This window comes from Halichoerus grypus, chromosome 3 (genome assembly GCF_964656455.1).
Source record: "Halichoerus grypus chromosome 3, mHalGry1.hap1.1, whole genome shotgun sequence".
Lineage (NCBI taxonomy): Eukaryota > Metazoa > Chordata > Mammalia > Carnivora > Phocidae > Halichoerus > Halichoerus grypus.
This window is the reverse complement of record NC_135714.1, coordinates 192,372,487-192,390,305: the sequence shown is the minus strand read 5'-3', so window position 1 is coordinate 192,390,305 and position 17,819 is coordinate 192,372,487. Positions and strand designations below refer to the sequence as shown.

The 17,819-nt window shown below is 38.6% G+C and overlaps 2 protein-coding genes across 5 annotated transcripts in view; one reads left to right on the top strand and one right to left on the bottom strand.

Annotated features, from left to right (window-relative positions):
• SNX25 (sorting nexin 25) overlaps positions 1 to 10,689 on the top strand; it is a 127,335-nt gene extending 116,646 nt beyond the window's left edge. For both annotated transcript variants that reach the window (XM_078069806.1, XM_078069805.1), the window contains 5 exons: positions 1,899 to 2,016; positions 5,389 to 5,455; positions 8,728 to 8,909; positions 9,424 to 9,524; positions 10,087 to 10,689. In XM_078069806.1, coding sequence (XP_077925932.1) covers positions 1,899 to 2,016; positions 5,389 to 5,455; positions 8,728 to 8,909; positions 9,424 to 9,524; positions 10,087 to 10,167 — 549 coding nt within the window. In that variant the 3' untranslated portion in view covers positions 10,168 to 10,689. The remainder of the gene's footprint in view (positions 1 to 1,898; positions 2,017 to 5,388; positions 5,456 to 8,727; positions 8,910 to 9,423; positions 9,525 to 10,086) is intronic.
• Positions 8,791 to 17,819, bottom strand: part of LRP2BP (LRP2 binding protein) — a 34,146-nt gene continuing 25,117 nt past the window's right edge. For all 3 annotated transcript variants that reach the window (XM_078069817.1, XM_078069819.1, XM_078069818.1), the window contains 3 exons: positions 16,173 to 16,347; positions 13,522 to 13,634; positions 8,791 to 8,929 (listed from right to left, as the gene is read on the bottom strand). In XM_078069817.1, the coding sequence (XP_077925943.1) occupies positions 13,569 to 13,634; positions 16,173 to 16,347 (241 nt within the window). In that variant the 3' untranslated portion in view covers positions 8,791 to 8,929; positions 13,522 to 13,568. The remainder of the gene's footprint in view (positions 8,930 to 13,521; positions 13,635 to 16,172; positions 16,348 to 17,819) is intronic.

Here is a 17,819-nt window from a genome sequence, read left to right as displayed (position 1 = left end):
GCAAAGCTGGCGGCATCACAATTCCGGACTTCCAGCTCTACTACAAAGCTGTCATCATCAAGACAGTATGGTACTGGCACAAAAACAGACACATCGATCAATGGAACAGAATAGAGAGCCCAGAAATGGACCCTCAACTATATGGTCAACTAATCTTTGACAAAGCAGGAAAGAATGTCCAATGGAAAAAAGACAGTCTCTTCAACAAATGGTGTTGGGAAAATTGGACAGCCACATGCAGAAGAATAAAACTGGACCATTTCCTTACACCACACACAAAAATAGACTCCAAATGGTTGAAAGACCTCAATGTGAGACAGGAGTCCATCAAAATCCTAAAGGAGAACGCAGGCAGCAACCTCTTCGACCTCAGCCGCAGTAACTTCTTCCTAGAAACATCGCCAAAGGCAAGGGAAGCAAGGGCAAAAATGAACTATTGGGACTTCATCAAGATAAAAAGCTTTTGCAAAGCAAAGGAAACAGTCAACAAAACCAAAAGACAACTGACAGAATGGGAGAAGATATTGCAAATGACATATCAGATAAAGGGCTAGTATCCAAAATCTATAAAGAACTCATCAAACTCAACACCAAAAGAACAAAGAATCCAATCAAGAAATGGGCAGAAGACATGAACAGACATTTTTCCAAAGAAGACATCCAAATGGCCAACAGACACATGAAAAAGTGTTCAATATCGCTCGGCATCAGGGAAATCCAAATCAAAACCTCAATGAGATACCACCTCACACCAGTCAGAATGGCTAAAATTAACAAGTCAGGAAATGACAGATGTTGGCGGGGATGCGGAGAAAGGGGAACCCTCCTACACTGTTGGTGGGAATGCAGGCTGGTGCAGCCACTCTGGAAAACAGTATGGAGGTTCCTCAAAAAGTTGAAAATAGAGCTACCATATGATCCAGCAATTGCACTCCTGGGTATTTACCCCAAAGATACAAAAGTAGGGACCCGAAAGGGTACGTGCACCCCGATGTTTATAGCAGCAATGTCCACAATAGCCAAACTGTGGAAAGAGCCAAGATGTCCATCAACAGATGAATGGATAAAGAAGATGTGGTATATATATACAATGGAATATTATGCAGCCATCAAAAGGAATGAGATCTTGCCATTTGCAACGACGTGGATGGAACTGGAGGGTATTATGCTGAGCGAAATAAGTCAAACAGAGAAAGACATGTATCATATGACCTCACTGATATGAGGAATTCTTAATCTCAGGAAACAAACTGAGGGTTGCTGGAGTGGGGGGGGTGGGGTGGGAGGGATGGGGTGACTGGGTGATGGACACTGGGGAGGGTATGTGTTCTGGTAAGCGCTGTGAATTGTGCAAGACTGTTGAATCTCAGATCTGTACCTCTGAAACAAATAATGCAATATATGTTAAGAAAGAAAAAAAGAAGAAGAAGAATGTAGCAGGAGGGGAAGAATGAAGGGGGGGAAATCGGAGGGGGAGAAGAACCATGAGAGACGATGGACTCTGAAAAACAAACTGAGGGTTCTAGAGGGGAGGGGGGTGGGAGGATGGGTTAGCCTGGTGATGGGTATTGAGGAGGGCACGTTCTGCATGGAGCACTGGGTGTTATGCACAAACAATGAATCATGGAACACTATATCTAAAACTAATGATGTAATGTATGGGGATTAACATAACAATAAAAAAATTAAAAAAAAAAAATCAAGCTTTTCCCTGAGGTTAGACACACATTTTGCCCTCTGTTGAGAATGCATAGTTCTCTGCATGCAGGAAAGTTGAAAGAGTATTTAAGGTTGAAATGTGAGCACATAGTTTGGAATTTACACTTGAAAGAAAAGAATAACTCTACCAACTTTCTTGGATAAGTGATCTGCTTCCTTTGACCTTTCTGTACCCCCAGGAGGAGATAGAAGAGGACAGTGACCTGTCAGATTATGGTGATGATGTGGATGGGAGGAAAGACGCCTTGGCTGAACCGTGTTTCATGTTGATTGGGGAGATCTTTGAACTTCGAGGAAGTAAGCTTCTTTGTTATTATTTAATGGTAATTGCTGTTAAGTGTTTACACACACACACACATACACTCATAATATCCCTTTATTCCTGAGTCAGATGTGTATTTATGTCCATTCACTCAACAGCAAATACTTTTAAAAGCCAACCAGACACCATGGTAGAATCTGAGGCCACGACCTTAAGACAGATAATCATCTCTGGGTCCTGAGTTACCCTATACCATGTTCCTCTGAAAACAGATAGAATGCTTTGAATTTCTTTTATGTGATTTAGCATAGCCTCATTGCTTTATCACCAAAAGGTATACAAAAAACAATTTTGCGTAGCCATGTTGTTCAGGGTGAGGTTTTGGTGCTGTGAGGGTGTACTGTGGTCAGCCCAGGCATGCCTCGACCTTGCCTTTCAGCTACGCCGTTGTTCCCATAGACGAGTGGTTATCACTGGAAGGGCACGGGAATTTTGTCCCTCAGGGGACATTTGGTGATATCTGGAAACATTTTTGGTTGTTACAACTTGGGGGATGGTGCGACTGGCATCTTGTGCGTAGAGGCCAGGCATGCTGCTAAACTTCCTACAATGCACAGGTCAGCCTCCTACAACAGAGAGTTGTCCTGTCCAAAAGAGTTAGCGCCAAGGTTGAGAAATACTACCCTAGTAGTACTTGCGGAAGATGTACTTAGATGAAACAAGAGCACAAACAGGATTAAAATACTCTTGTTAAGACCCACACAGGTGCTTCTCTCCCAAAGTGGTCCTTGGGTAAAAGGTCAAACGGTAATGCTTGGCCAAGTCTTGAGTCCTAAATAGGACCCTCTGCCCACACACACCTGGCAGAGCCTCAGGACTAGCTAGAGCTAGGACAGGTGCCTCAAGGCACACCTCACCACCTAGAAGAGGAGGCGCAGAAGGGGGTCAGGGTTGGCAAAAGCACAGTAATGCCACCAACCAGTACTGTAAATGTTGCCCTGTGACTGACTGTCCGGTGCCCTGTCTGCTCAGATTAGCATCTCTTCCCTTGGGATGAAGAAGGTGGGCTAGGACTAGTTTTAAGTGCCAGAATTAATTATTTTGGTCATCAGTAAGCCACAGCTAAAACAATCAGCAAACACTTTGGGAGCCTTTGTTTTAGATATCACTCTGTAGGAGAAACAAAAGTATATCAGATGTAGATTCTTCCTTCAGTGAATTTACAACACAGGGGTTCCAAAAATGTAATTCACATTAAGCAGTAGACCCAATTCTAAACTACAGGCAGAGATTTATACATAAGGGTGTTCATTTTAGCATGATTTCAGTAACGAAAAGTTGGAACTAAGCTGAACTTTAGAAATGAGGGATAGTTAAATTAAGAAATAACCATGAGAGAATATCATCCAAATGCTAGAGAGGCTTTCAGATGAAAAAGCTGTCCCTGTTCCATATTTTAGACTAAGATATATACTGATGTTTGCCTTGGTTCAATGTAGGCAGAAACAACTAATTCTTCACCCAAAGTCTGACTCTTCCTCAGTGAAATCTGGCCCATTAAATCATGAATCCTCCCTGTTTCCCATAGAGTTGATAAGAATGAGGAAGCAGCATTTTAGCCTTTTGGCAGTGTGCTCTTCATGATACAGAGATTGAAAGACAAAGTCTTGTCTTTGCAGCGTGGATTTCCTCCATCATGTGCCTGCTCAGAAGCATATTTGGTTTTGCCAGTGACATTTCAGAGGGGAATAAATAGAACGTCATTTATAATGAGATGTGACATAGTTGCCGTCAGCAAAAATCCTAGTGTTGCTGCAGCTGCTTCTGTCTCTGAACAAATGAGTCTTTGGAATAAATACTAGGGCTGTTTCCTGTGTGGTTTGGGGACTGGGGACCGGGAGAGGCTAGGAAGAAAGTAGTAAAGGCATATATCAGTGATGAGAGAGAATTTGCCCCAAAGACACTTTTTGGTTCCTGCTCTAGTTCAGTGTACAAAAGGGCATCAGTAAGACAGCCTTTAAAAAATTAACTTTCACTTGTCTGTCAGGCATTCTTCTTACAGCTGCCTATGTCGTCAGACCCTGTGCATGTGAGCTGCCTCGCTCCTGCCCTAGAAAGCCAGAGTGAAGTTATCAACACTGGCAGGCATGCTCCTCCCAGCCTAAATGCCCGCCTAAAATGAACACGTCTGGATGCTATCAGCATGCTCTGAATTCCATAAAAAATTAAAGGCACTTTTGAAGCATGGTTCTGATTCCAAGACTTGACTCTTACTTGAAAGATTAACCACACTACTTTAACTGGACACTTAGGTCCATCTAAAAAGTTAGAAATGACTTTAGAATGTTTTCAAGTCTGGTGCCAAGTCGGTGTTAATTGTTGATTTTGTTTGGGTGGTTTCCTTTGTACAGAAGGGTTTGTGAATTTAGTCCTTTTAGGTTTTCCTACTGGACAGGAGCCCTGAACTCAGCCAAGCCTGAATTTCTCATTTGCTTATGTGTGAGTAGCTAAACATTTCAATGAATGGATGTGAATTTATATAGGTGGAAAATTTGGTTTAGATTCCAATTTGCAGACCTAAAATATCCTCATAGCATTTCTTTGCCATGTTTTGGTTTATGTTCATATTCTGGACCTGTAAAGAAGATATCTCTCCATGTTAATAATAACAGATCTGTAGAACCTTTCACAACACTCACATAAAATATCGACAAGATCCTTAAAGCAGAAAAGCACATGTTACTCTTGTCTTCGAACAGATGAGGAGACTGAGGCTCAGAGAAGGTGGTTTGTGCCAGGCTGCTCTGCAAGGTGGCCCAAGAGAGCGCTGAACCCACCTCTCACTCAGGGTCCTGGCTCTTCGCAGCTCACTTTTCTCCCAAAAGCATAAAATATATAAAAATATGCAGTGATCTGCAACCTACTATCCAAATGGGAACTTAGACCCACTCATTCATTTTAATATTTCAAAATATTTGTCAATATTGGACCACAGATGTTTCTCATTCAGAGCAGTGTGTGAGAAAATTGGGTTCCACAAGCCAGACAGAAATCTAAAATAGGCATTGCATTGTCTGCTAACAGAAAACAGACATGTAAGTAGCCTGGGGATATGTGAAATAAAGTATTATTTCCACTTGCTAGCTCAGCTGTTGTTCAGGCATTGAAAAGCTATAAAAACTCTTAGGTTTTATCTCCTCAGTTGCTATGTAGAAAACGAAAGCTTAGGAGAAATTTTGGGGGCAGAAGTTTGCGAACCTAGACCCAGATTCTGCAGATATCATAGTCTTGACTTGGTGTCAGGACTTGGATTGAGTCAAATGGTAAGATTAATGCTTTTTGCAGCTGTGAAAATGTCATAATTGTGATATACTGTGCTAATTCTTTTCCTCTGATTTCTATTTCAGTGTTTAAATGGGTGAGAAGAACATTAATTGCTCTCGTTCAGGTCACTTTTGGAAGAACCATCAACAAGTGAGTTGCATGACATTAGTTTTTGAATTTTTGCCTTACTCTTTGCCTTAGTAGTCAAGTTACTATACTCGTGGTAGAGTAGCCGGTGATCTCTCTAGCTGAAGGTTTTGTATTTTCTCATGTTGTTTCTGCTATGATTCTAAGATTGGATAGGGAGACAGGTTTCTGAAATAATTTCTCCCCTAGAATGCATGGTGAACTAGATGATCAAAGCTTGAGCTAGCTTCAGCATTCTGGCTGAAAGGGTCAGGAAATGCTGTTCTGTAGGGGCACCTGGCTGCCTCAGTTGGTGGAGCATGAGACTCTTGTGGTTGTGAGTTTGAGCCCCATGTTGAGTGTGTAGAGATTACTTAAAAACATAAAATTAAAAAAACAAAAGGAAAAACCAAAAAGTTCTGTAAAGTTCTCTTGATCACGATGACCAGTTTGAGTATCTTGGGCACAGAGTTTTTATGTTGTATGATGGGCATCAGTTTTAGGCTTAGACTCTAACCCAGCATGAAAGTAGGATGAGCATCACGTGACAGGTATTTATTTGGAGGGAAATGCAAACCATATGTTTTTTTTTCCAAGTTGGGGTAACATTAAAATGGTAATTGCTCTAATTAGTTAACATCTTAATATCCATCCATTGAGATATATGTGTGTTTCATATAACAGTATTGTAAGCCATATATATATTTGAAGCTATAGTCCATTATCCATATACATAAGAGTTTAACTCTCTATCCAGTACTCTTCAAGAGATAAGCATTATGACTTCCTGCACAATAAAAACATGAGTCATTTATGCTAAAAGATAAGGGGGAAGAAATCACTTTTTTGTACAGCAAAATATTTTTTAAGATGAAATTATCAGATTTTCCCAAGTGAAAGATTAGTTGTTAAAACCATCATAATAACCTTGTATGTATGTTTATCATATAGATCATAAATTTTTAAGGGAAACATAGTGAAGAACAGGTTATCTTCTTACTCGTTCACAAATAGAATATACTGTCCTTGTGGTCATAAGCAAAAGTTTACTTCAATTTCTAAGATCTTATTAGTGGCTTCTTTAGTTGACTTAGTATCCTAGGCTTGTGTCTTAATCAGAAGTATGGCCTGTATAACTTACCATTTCAGTCTAACGCAAACCTCTTAACTGTTACATGTAGACAGGCCTTAGATAAAGAAAATTCCACAGTGGCCCTATATTTCTCAGTACTCCAGACTTGCTAATTTATTTTCCTTTTTGGTTTCAGCAAATCATGCATACTTTCCTTGCTCCTGTCTACGATAGGGGCTCTTACTTATAAAATGAGCAGCTGTGGTTTGTGAGCAGTGAATCCATTTGGCAGTTACTTTCATGGGACTTGGAGGAGAGGCATCACGGAGAGGGTTTTCAGGCTGTTCATTTCAATGGGCTTTTTATGAGGTAGAGAAATGATGGAGCACCTGGCCCTTTGCTATTTTTGCCTTTAGCAGAGATGACACATCATAAAATTAAGCAGCAGTACAATATGTGCCTCTTGCCTTGTACCAACTATAATTTCACATGCCAGAATTGATTCAAAAGCTTCCTATGGTTTTGGCTAATTGAGAGTCAGACTTAAATTGGTAGAAAATACTTAGATGATGGCCTTTTGTAAGAGTCACTTACCTAATTTTAAATTGCAAATTGAATACTTAATTTCTTACTTAATTTCTTGATGTAGTGCCAGTGAGTAACTCAAAGCAAGAGTACAGAAAAAAACCAGGTGTCTACATTTTTTTTTTAAGATTTTATTTATTTGACAGAGAGAGAGACAGCCAGAGAGGGAACACAAGCAGGGGCAGAGGGAGAGGGAGAAGCAGGCTCCCCGCAGAGCAGGGAGCCCGATGTGGGGCTCGATCCCAGGACCCTGGGATCACGACCTGAGCCAAAGGCAGACGCTTAACTGAGCCACCCACTGAATTGCCCAGTTCTAAGCAGTATAGGGAAGTATCTTAGGAGACATGCAGGTACAAACAGAATTAACATAGTTTTGATTCACGGTGGAGCTTAGACATCGATAGTAACTGATTCCTGTGCAAAGTACTAGGGCTTCAAATCTCTATTTCAGATACTGTTTCTGAAAACCTTACATTGTCTCTTTAAATGATTGGGAAGTCAGATTTTTGAAGGGCTTTTTGATTTATTATTATTATTCATGAATTGAGTTTGAAATTTCAAATCTTTCTGGCACTGTCAAGATGACTCTTTCCCCCTTACCCTGCCCCCCCCCCCAACCTCACCCCTGCTCTTGGGCTTTATGAGCTGTGTTGTCTCTTGGCAGCAGAAATCCTGGAATGGGTTAGCATCTTACTAATGACTAATGAGATGGGGTTATGGGAAGAGCTGGATAACCAGATAAAAGCCGTTTATTTGTAACTGTGCAAGTCAAGTGTCTGCCCAACTTTCATTCCCAGAGAAACGTGGAATACTCTAGATAGCAATGTATCTTTTCAAAGGCCTTCACTTTAAGGTGAAAGGTAGTATCTTGGGGCACGTGGGTGGCTCAGTCGGTTAAGCCTTTGCCTTCTCTTGGGTCATGATCTTAGGGTCCTGGGATCCAGCCCTGCATGAGGCTTCCTGCTCAGTGGGGAGTCTGCTTCTCTCTCTGCCTCTGCACCGCACCCCTCCCCCCCGCTTGTGCTCTCTCTTGCTCTCTCAAATAAATAAATAAAATCTTTAAAAAAGAGGAGAAAGATAGTATCTTTTGTCCCCTTGCCTAGTGAGTGTGTGAAAAGCTTACTCTGGGTCAGAGCACTCTGCCCAGCATGATCTGCCATAGCAACACCAAGAGACAGCTAGTGAAAGAGCCAGGTTCTTCCCCCAAGACTTCAGGAGCTCAGGGAAGCTTCCCAGACCACTTTTAACAGTCTTAAAATGCACTTATGTTTTCAGTTTGTACCACTTCATGGAGAAGTTAGTGTACTAAGTACCGTGCCCAGTTAGAGTAGCTGCAAGCTTCAAACCAGTCGGTCTGCTCTAGGTTCTTGTCCTTGCATATTGCAGGGTACTACATGGCAGGCAGACAATTGGAGAGGTTGGTACCAAGGGAAATGTGAGCTCACGGAATGAATGGCCATCCCGTACCGCCAGAATGAAGACTATCTTTCAGACCCAGAGTTTAAAAATCCAATTCCTAGTTTATTCATCAAACATTTAGATCAGGCTGTATCTTCACCTACTCATTGATAAATGCCTTTTGAGCATAGAGTATACAACTTTTAAAACCCTCATCCAAGAAATATTTTTCTCTTAAAAGACAAATCCGGGACACAGTGAACTGGATTTTCAGTGAGCAAATGTTGGTTTACTACATCAATGTTTTCCGGGATGCTTTTTGGCCAAATGGGAGATTGGCGCCAGCGACCACAGTCCGAAGCCAAGAACAAAGTCAGGCAGCAAAACAGAGGGCCCAGCAGAAGCTGCTGGAAAACATTCCAGGTGAGGCCTGGCTTCCGATCCTGAAAAGTAGAGATGAAGAGCAAATGTCAACCCTGTTAAGGCGTTTTTCACTTATAACTCTCAGGAGACTTTATTTACAACAAGAAAAATGATCACACTTTTTTTCTTTTAAAACATGTCCTTTGCTAAGAAATTATTACTGAGATTCTTAAGAACAGTAGTGGTTATAAAATGCTTTAACTAGAAAAATGTTTTAGGGCAGATAATAAATTTTGTACTTTAAAAATCCTGCTGAAGTATACTATTTAGAGAGGTTAATTTTTAATTGGGTAGCAATGTATTAAAACTGTAGTTTGTATAAATGCCTTCTGTTGAAAAATTCTAAATAAACTTATTTTCTCTTTAAATGTTTGAAAGAACTAATCGTTCATGTTCCTCATGCCCCAGTGCCCTTTATCTGTTGCGTACACATCATGTACTGTCTCCTTCACTGGATGTGCATGGATTGTGCACTTTATCAGTAACAGCATAGAATGTAAACTTAATCTTCCAGATATGCTTCAGAGCCTTGTTGGACAGCAAAACGCCCGTCATGGTATAATAAAAATATTCAATGCACTGCAAGAAACAAGAGCCAATAAGCATCTTTTATATGTGAGTAATTTAAAGCCAACCAGAGGATCAGCTATTAATTCAGTTTTACGTTTCTGTTTACGTATGGGGGTTGATTTAAACCTTTGCATAGTTAATCATTCTTGTTACTTGTAACTCTGAACCCATTTATTTACTCTGCTTCATCTTTGTCTGTCGGTTTTTCAGTTCGGTAAAAGAAAAAGAGAAAGAGTGCTTCCAGCGTGTGCAACTTTCTCATTCTCTCATGTGAGAGATGCATGTGACATTTTTGCATGACTGCTTAATTTTCTTATTTCAGGAAAGCAGACTGTTTCCCGGCCATCTGTCTGATTATAATTAGCAATATTAACTATTGATGATGTGATAATGGCAAAGAGACCATGAAATGAATCAATCTGATATTAAATGGAGTTTATATAATATTAGTTCCATTCATTCGAGAATAGCTTGTTCTTGGAGAATCATCTCAGACCTAAAATGAGACTTTTCTCTTAGACATAAATATTTTGAGTAAATCCTTAGAGGAAAAAAAAAAAAAAAAAACCACACATTTTCCTACTTTTTTTCTTCTTTCTTGGTTCAGGTGCTGATGGAACTGCTGCTAATTGAGTTGTGTCCTGAGCTGAGAAGTCATTTAGATCAACTGAAAGCTGGTCAAGTTTGAGACTGCACAAATAAACCACCAGAGAAATGTCTGTGTAACAATAGACATGAAATATTTCCCTCTTTTCCACAGAGGGCTTGATTGAGAACCATATTGATTTCTATGTTAGTTACCTCCCTCTAGTTTTGTGTGACGTGAGCAGAATTGGTTGGAGGGGGGTACTTAATGCTGTCACAGGCAACAGAAAAACACACTTCTGTTATTAGTGTTTTATTTTAATAATAATATAAATAAAGTTCAACATACTGATTGAAATACAAATGTTAATATGTGATAAGAACCTAGGAAATATTTTAAATATTTATGAAAACAGTTTTGTTTTAAAATGAAGAACTATGACTATTGTACAGTTACTTTCCTCACTGAGGACTCTGAACATTCCTGTATTATTTCATGTGTATTGAAGAACATTGTTGTGCAATGCTTTGTGGAAAGTTATCGTGAAAATTTTATTGTCTTTATTTTTACCAAAGATTTCCCATAGTTTGAAGCATTTGAAGCAATAAAATATAAAAAAATGAATCACTGAGGTGCTTACATCTCAAAAACGGGGTTGAAACACTTTGGGCAGTTCAAATATTTATCAAATACCATTTTTTTTTTGGTAAAAAGCACTATGTACATAAATACTTCTGCAAGGAAGTACAAAGCTGGCTGCCTTTCTCCAGACACAGAATGAATATGTGAAAAATACGATTTTTAGTGTGAATGAGAAGAGCCAAATTCGTGCTTGAAATGATGTGTTGGGAGAGTGGGATAGGAGCTGAACTTTGAAGGATGGGCAGCAATGAGATAGGGAAACACAGGTGGGAAGTTACTTCAGGGACACGAGGGACTTGATTTATCATCAAGTCTTGTGGACTCCTCGGGGTGTTGGGTGAGATCCAGGCTACAAGTGTCGTTTTGTTATTAATAGTGGGGCCATGAACAAGTCAATCAGTTTTCACCATCTATTATGCAGTGATAATAAAACACTTTCCCTTCTGTAACTGCCGCCCCCCAGGAACATTGAAAGCAAAACTAATAGGCAAAAATTCAGTCTGAAAGCCATGAAAGAACAATATTGTATCTGTACTAAAGTGGTATTGATTATGGCATTGCTAGATCTACCTGCCAAGTCCTTGATGTGGTATGTAAGTTCTGAAAGGTAAACGACTGAAAATTAGTAAACCAAATTTTATCTTTGGGATTCTTTTAGTCACAGCTCTTTGATCCTTTTTTCAAACCAGGATGATATTTGACACTTCAGGAAAATAAAATAACAACAAAGTTGGCTGTTTATATGAATAAGAATCATCCTTCAAAGGGATGTCGAAAAGACACATTCAGATAAGAGAAGAAACGTGAGATCACCGAACCCTGGGAACTCATCCTAACACAGTTACTGGTAATGTCTACCTTACGCGCAATTAAACCATAGCTGTTAAAAGTTTATATTGCACATGAGAAAAATAACTATTTTGAGCCCTCAGTCTTTCTTTAAGATAAATTTTAACTTTTTCATGAGATAACAGCCACAAGTACCAGCTTTATGGTAACTACAGTAAACTGGAATTTTAAATTTTATGTTGGATTCACTGAAGACAGTTAAGCGTAGTGTATCAGCACATATGACACCTGTCAAATTCCTACATCTGGGATTTCTCAGACCTATGTTTTAATGGCAGTTACAAACGTGGGCTTGACTTTGGGATGAAGAAAGACATCTATTTAGTGTGCAGTTAAAGCCAACAAGCACCGCCTTATTATGTTCCTATTTTAGGATTCCTAAAAGCTTACGGGACTGGATTCAATGTGGAGAAAAGAATACTGGCTGGCAATTTAGATCGTCAAATGGTTGAAGGAATATTATATATGGATGGTATTAAGAGAACAAGAGTGAAGCAAGCGGGTTTATATTGTAGAAGGAGATTTAAGCTAGGTATTATGAAATCTTAGTCATGGACTTGATATATTGAACCATTTAAGTGGGGGAGAATAGAGAGTCTTGAGGAGAGGTTTTAAAAGAAAAGGATTAGTTTTCAGGGATGGTTTAAGTTTATATGTCTTAAGAGATTTAAGGGAGAAGTATGTCATCCTTTGAGGGTATCACACAGATCTAAGTCTACGGAAATTGCTTTCCTTTATAATAGAGACAAAATGAAGTTCAAGTAATATAGAAAAACCAGAGCACAAAACAAGAACAAGTAATTTTCTGCCATACAAAAACTTCTTTAGTGACTGGTACACGCGTATTAATTATACTAAGATGAGATCTTGTTTAGATCCTCTTTTGGAAAGGATGATTGTGATTTATAAAATAAAGCCACATCAGCTTAGATATGTCCACAGAGAAGGTGTTGTGAAGGTATCTTTAAGACATTGTTTCCAGTGTATCTGTTTGACAGAAGTACACTGCTATACTATCTTGTCCATCTGGATCCTATGATTTATATTATCAACTTTTATCTTCATAGGTCTCATTAATATAAGGAGCCGCTCGCTAATTAAATTTTTAGCATATTCAGTTATGGTTCTTATATTGATAGATGATTTAATTGAGATTTTTTTCATATTTTATCTTGCTTTGAAATGCATCTAAGGTTTTTTAAATCTAGAAAATGAGCCTAATCATAAAGAAACATCTTGCTTAACTGATTATCTTATCAGGAATATAGCAGTGATTTTACTCATTAAGATCTCTAAGGGGAGATGTGGAGAGGCAAGATTCTAAGCAAATTCTTAAACCTACTTTTTTTGAAGTTTATAATAAGTTAACCAATTACCTATAAGAATCTCTCTTAAGAATACAAGATGTCCCAAAAGACTTAGTGCAGTCTTAGTTTTTAATTTCTTCAGAAGTATAAATGCTACATGAATTTATTTAAAAACATTATTTGAAAGTTTATTTAAATTTTTTTATTTATTACTTTTGTGAACAAGTGAACACAACAAATAAAGGAACCACAAAATGAAAGAAAAAATTAATAATCTATCCAAAATTCACAAAACTAAGGGTGAAAGGAATTTAAGGAATTAAACTTGCAAGTGGTGTTTTTTATGTTTGTAGCATTTATATTTCTGAAGGAATTACAGCTAAGACTGCACTGAGTCTTTTAGACACTCTATTTAAAGAAAAGAAAAAGGTATTTGCTTTGTGGAATGGTTTTCCGTATTTGAGGTGATCTAGGCCAGTTTGTAAGCTAAGAGCTGGATCTTTAAGGGCTCTTTTTGGAATCTGATCCTATAGCTAGGTTTCAAGTTGCAAAATTAGAGATTTAAGAACGAAGGTAACATGTCATCAGTAAAATACCCAGGATAATGTAACTTGGGATTCAGAAGATAACAAAACGTAGCTCCTATAAAAATACACACATTCTGAGGTGTTAGGGTTGATGATCTTTGTTGAAATGCATTATGGTCTAAATTCTTTGACGAATAAGTAAACAGTGAAGTTCATCTGCCAATGCAGCATTCAGACGACAAGCCTGAAAGTCAAAGATAAAGAGTCCGTTATTTAGATACATTTTGAATTGTTAGGTCTTACTAAAACTTTAAAAAAAGGCTTTGGTTTGTTTTCAAGAACTACAATGAATTTCAAGGGAATGTCTTAGTTATGACACATTTCTATTTTGATTTCTTTGATAAAGGAAGTTCAAATTAGCCTATGCAAAAAAGATCACACTGAAAATAACCATGTTACTGTCACATGAAAGAGAAAACTTTATCAGTGCCAAAGGATAAAGGGAATTTACACACTGATGATAGTGTTCTGGGTTATGAATTATTAAAATAAATAACATGGAAAACACTGGCATTTGGTCTCAAACTTGCTATTATCTTATTATATGAATAGCAGCAACTATGACAATTTTATTTTAAAATAACATTTTATTATGATAAAGTAAATAGCAAGAAGTAATAGTGAATATAACTGCATAGAATGTCAAGAACTTGGCGGAGACATTGGAGGTTATCTCATCCACACCTGACTCCATGTAGTACTTGTCCCTTCAAGACCCATGACAGTTGGTCACTAGATAGTTGCTTGGTTGCTAAGTTGCCATCTTATAGGAAAAACTGTTGTTTTTGTTTATTTCCCGAGCAGTTGTATTAGAAGATTTTTCTTTATACTAAGCTAAAATTTCCCTCTGTGTACTTTAGAATCAATGAAGGGGTCCTAGGAGAATATATGAAGCTGGTTTCGTGGAGACCCTGAGAGGCAAAGTAGTTGGCAGTCGCCTCATATACAGGATTCCAGATCCTCCACTGGCGTGCTACTTTTGAATTCTCTACATTTTTAAAAGCATCCTCTGTAAAATACAATGGCCAAAATTGAGTAATGAGGATATTATCTCCTACAATGTGGAAAATAGTTTTAAGATTACAGTCTGTTTGTTTGGCTGTTTTATTTGGGATGAATATATACCACATTTCAGAATATTTTTGACCCAGAATTTTCTCTGCTTATATTTATTTAGAAAGGCCATGATGGATAGCACAGAATCTGAAATTGACTTGGATTGGAAATTGGTATAATATAGAGCATTTAGATTTTTTAAAAAGTTAAAGACAGCTGTTTTTCTTACTGGTAGAATGGTGTAGTGGTAAATCTCTCAAACATCAGTTGTATTTGTATACTGTGTTCCCATATTTATGTGTTGATATGGGCTTAATGCTCTGGAAATTTTAATTTTAAACAATTTAGGGTTTCCAAAGTTGCCCGCACATTGGAGTCCCCTGGAAAGCTCATGATTTGATTGTTCCGAAATAAGACCTGGGCTTGGGAATTTTTAAAAGATCCCCAGGTGATTTTATTTTATTTTATTATTTTATTTTTTTTTTAATTTTTAAAAGATTTTACTTTTTTTGAGAGAGAGAGCAAGAAAGAGCACCAGCAGGGGGTGGGGGGAAGAGGGAGAAGGAGGAGCAGACTCCCTGCTGAGCAGGGAACCGGGGTGATCCCAGGACCCAGGATCATGATCTGAGGCAAAGGCAGATGCTTAACCCACTGAGCCACCAAGGCGCCCCTCCCCAGGTGATTTTAATGTAGACAAGTTTGGGAACCACTTGGGTACTATGGTCAGATTCAGGCAAAGGACTTAGAAAACTGTACCTTCCCTTGTTCCCCTGCTCCAGCTAAACAGCTTGTGTACCCACGAATTGCTTTATAAATTTTAAGAAGACATAATTGTAGTTTGGATTTCATGGTGTCATGGACCTAAGGCATGCACAGTTTTTATTGTATTTATTTTTTTAAAACTTTACTTGCAGTTACTATTCATAATGATTCCCCCTTTCCCCACTTTTTAAGTTGCGTGATTTTAGAAGTGAAATTCATTTGGAATCTAAAGCACATGAATTGAAACATGAAAAGTCTTACTTCAGCTGATTACACCAAACTCATGAATGAATATTCCTCCTAAGTGTGGTAGATGTCATACATAATATTTTTAGAAAAACTATATTTCATTAAGGTACTAGAATGAGAATAGATTCAACACTTCTGGGTGGAAGAAGACATGGACATTCTGGCTTTAAGGTCTTGGTGCTGGGCCTTAGGCTGTAGAGTAGCAGAGTGAGAGGGAATAATTTGCATCAAAATGGGACTTTTATCATCTCAGTTTAATTATGCTAATAAGAATCTGGCAGAATAGGGGCGCCTGGGTGGCTCACTCGGTTAAGCGTCTGCCTTCGGCTCATCATGATCCCAGGGTTCTGGGATTGAGTCCCTCGTCGGGCTCCCTGCTCAGTGGAGAGCCTGCTTCTCCCTCTCCCTCTGTGCTCTGCCTACTTGTGCTCTCTCTCTCTCTGTCAAATAAATAAATAAAATCTTAAAATAAAAAGAATCTGGCAGAATTGTCTGCAAACAATCCATGTGTCTGACAACCTCTCCTAGACAGGTTATCTGCACAATAGTTAAGTAGGGAAAAAAAAATACTAATCTATAAAGATGTTCAAGTCTTAACTAAAAGCTCAGAAATTTCTATTTGGGTCCATTTATATAGATTTGCAGACTTACTTACTTTAGAATAGTAGTGTTTAGCTGTTGCTTCATCCTTTGTGATACCCAAGCCAAGCTGAAGGCATCGGGCATGGTAGAAAGATGCCATGGCCATGCCCCTGATGATGAATTCCGGGAGACAGTCCGTGACCTGGGCTATCAGGGGGATGTCATGAACCTCATCGTAGTCAGCAATCCTGTTGTGATGTTTAATTGTTGAAATTAAAAAGGACATTGTTTTGGTTTACATATTTACAAATGACATGTTCAGAGATTGTCCTTGTGCCCAAAGGGATTTCCTTATTTCTCCCCGTTTGAGGACTAAGTTGTTTGTTATATGGTGAAGGGTAAATATAACAGTTAAAAACCAGGAGAAGACGAACTACCAGAGTGGTTACGTCACAGCTTCTCTGTGGTAATACTTGTCAGGCTTAATAACCACTAGAAAACAAAAAGGTTTCTTTTTTTTCTTGTCATATTAATATTTTAAGCTTAATATCACTTTGCAGATTTAAACAATGGGGAGAAAAGCATTTTCTATTTCTTTGGATCATTTATTCAAACATTGACCTGAAATTTGCACTTAAGTCACATAGGATCAGAAAACACATTAAATAACTAACACATCCATCTTTGTTAAAAAATGGGCGATACAAAGAAGTCCTCCTTTATCACCCCCACACAAGTATGGAGAGCTGTATGAGAATGAGATCTACCCGTAATATTATGGGGAACAGGAATGTGCATAATAATGGGAAGTCTGAAAGATCTTAAGAACTGTTTAAAGTCTTGGTGTTCACCAGATGGCTACTTGGAGATTTGGGTCTTTGGGGAATCACACTTTTAAGTGGCCATGACATTGGGGGACGGAGGGTGGAACCAGGCTCTTCCATCCTACATTGTAGACGGCTGCGCCACCCTGGGCTAGCGAAGAAGAGGGGGGCCAGGAGGCGGCTCCGTCATGCATTATTGGGAGGGAAACACACTAGCATGGCCTTAGAGCCTCTCAAGAGGACATCCACATTTGTTTTTCCTGGTATGTTGCTTTTGTAAGTTATGAGCAAATAAATGTAGGAAAGTACATGGGCTCAGAGAAGAGAAATCTCCATATATTTTATAAGATGTTAATGTTCATGTCTTTTAACCATTATGCTCATTTTACAATCTTTATCAAGCTGTCTTGCAATTGTGCAGTTATAGAACATGTGGCTGAAGAGTCTAGGAAGAAATTAAAACATTTAATAAGCATTTCTGATATGCTAAACTATGTTAAGTACTTTATTTTTTTTTAAAGATTTTATTTATTTATTTGGCAGAGAGAGAGACACAGCGAGAGAGGGAACACAAGCAGGGGGAGTGGGAGAGGGAGAAGCAGGCTTCCCTCCGAGCAGGGAGCCCGATGTGGAGCTCGATCCCAGGACCCTGGGATCATGACCTGAGCCGAAGGCAGATGCTTAATGACTGAGCCACCCAGGCGCCCCGTTAAGTACTTTATATACACTATTTTTATAATGCTATGGAAGCATGTTGTTCTTTATGAAAAAGGAAATCGATGCCCCAAAAAGTTATACTTGATTAAGATCACTCAGCTGGCATATAGAGCAAATAGAAATCCTGAACTGATGGCATAGAATTACACTATTCAATATGGTAGCCACTAGCTACAAAT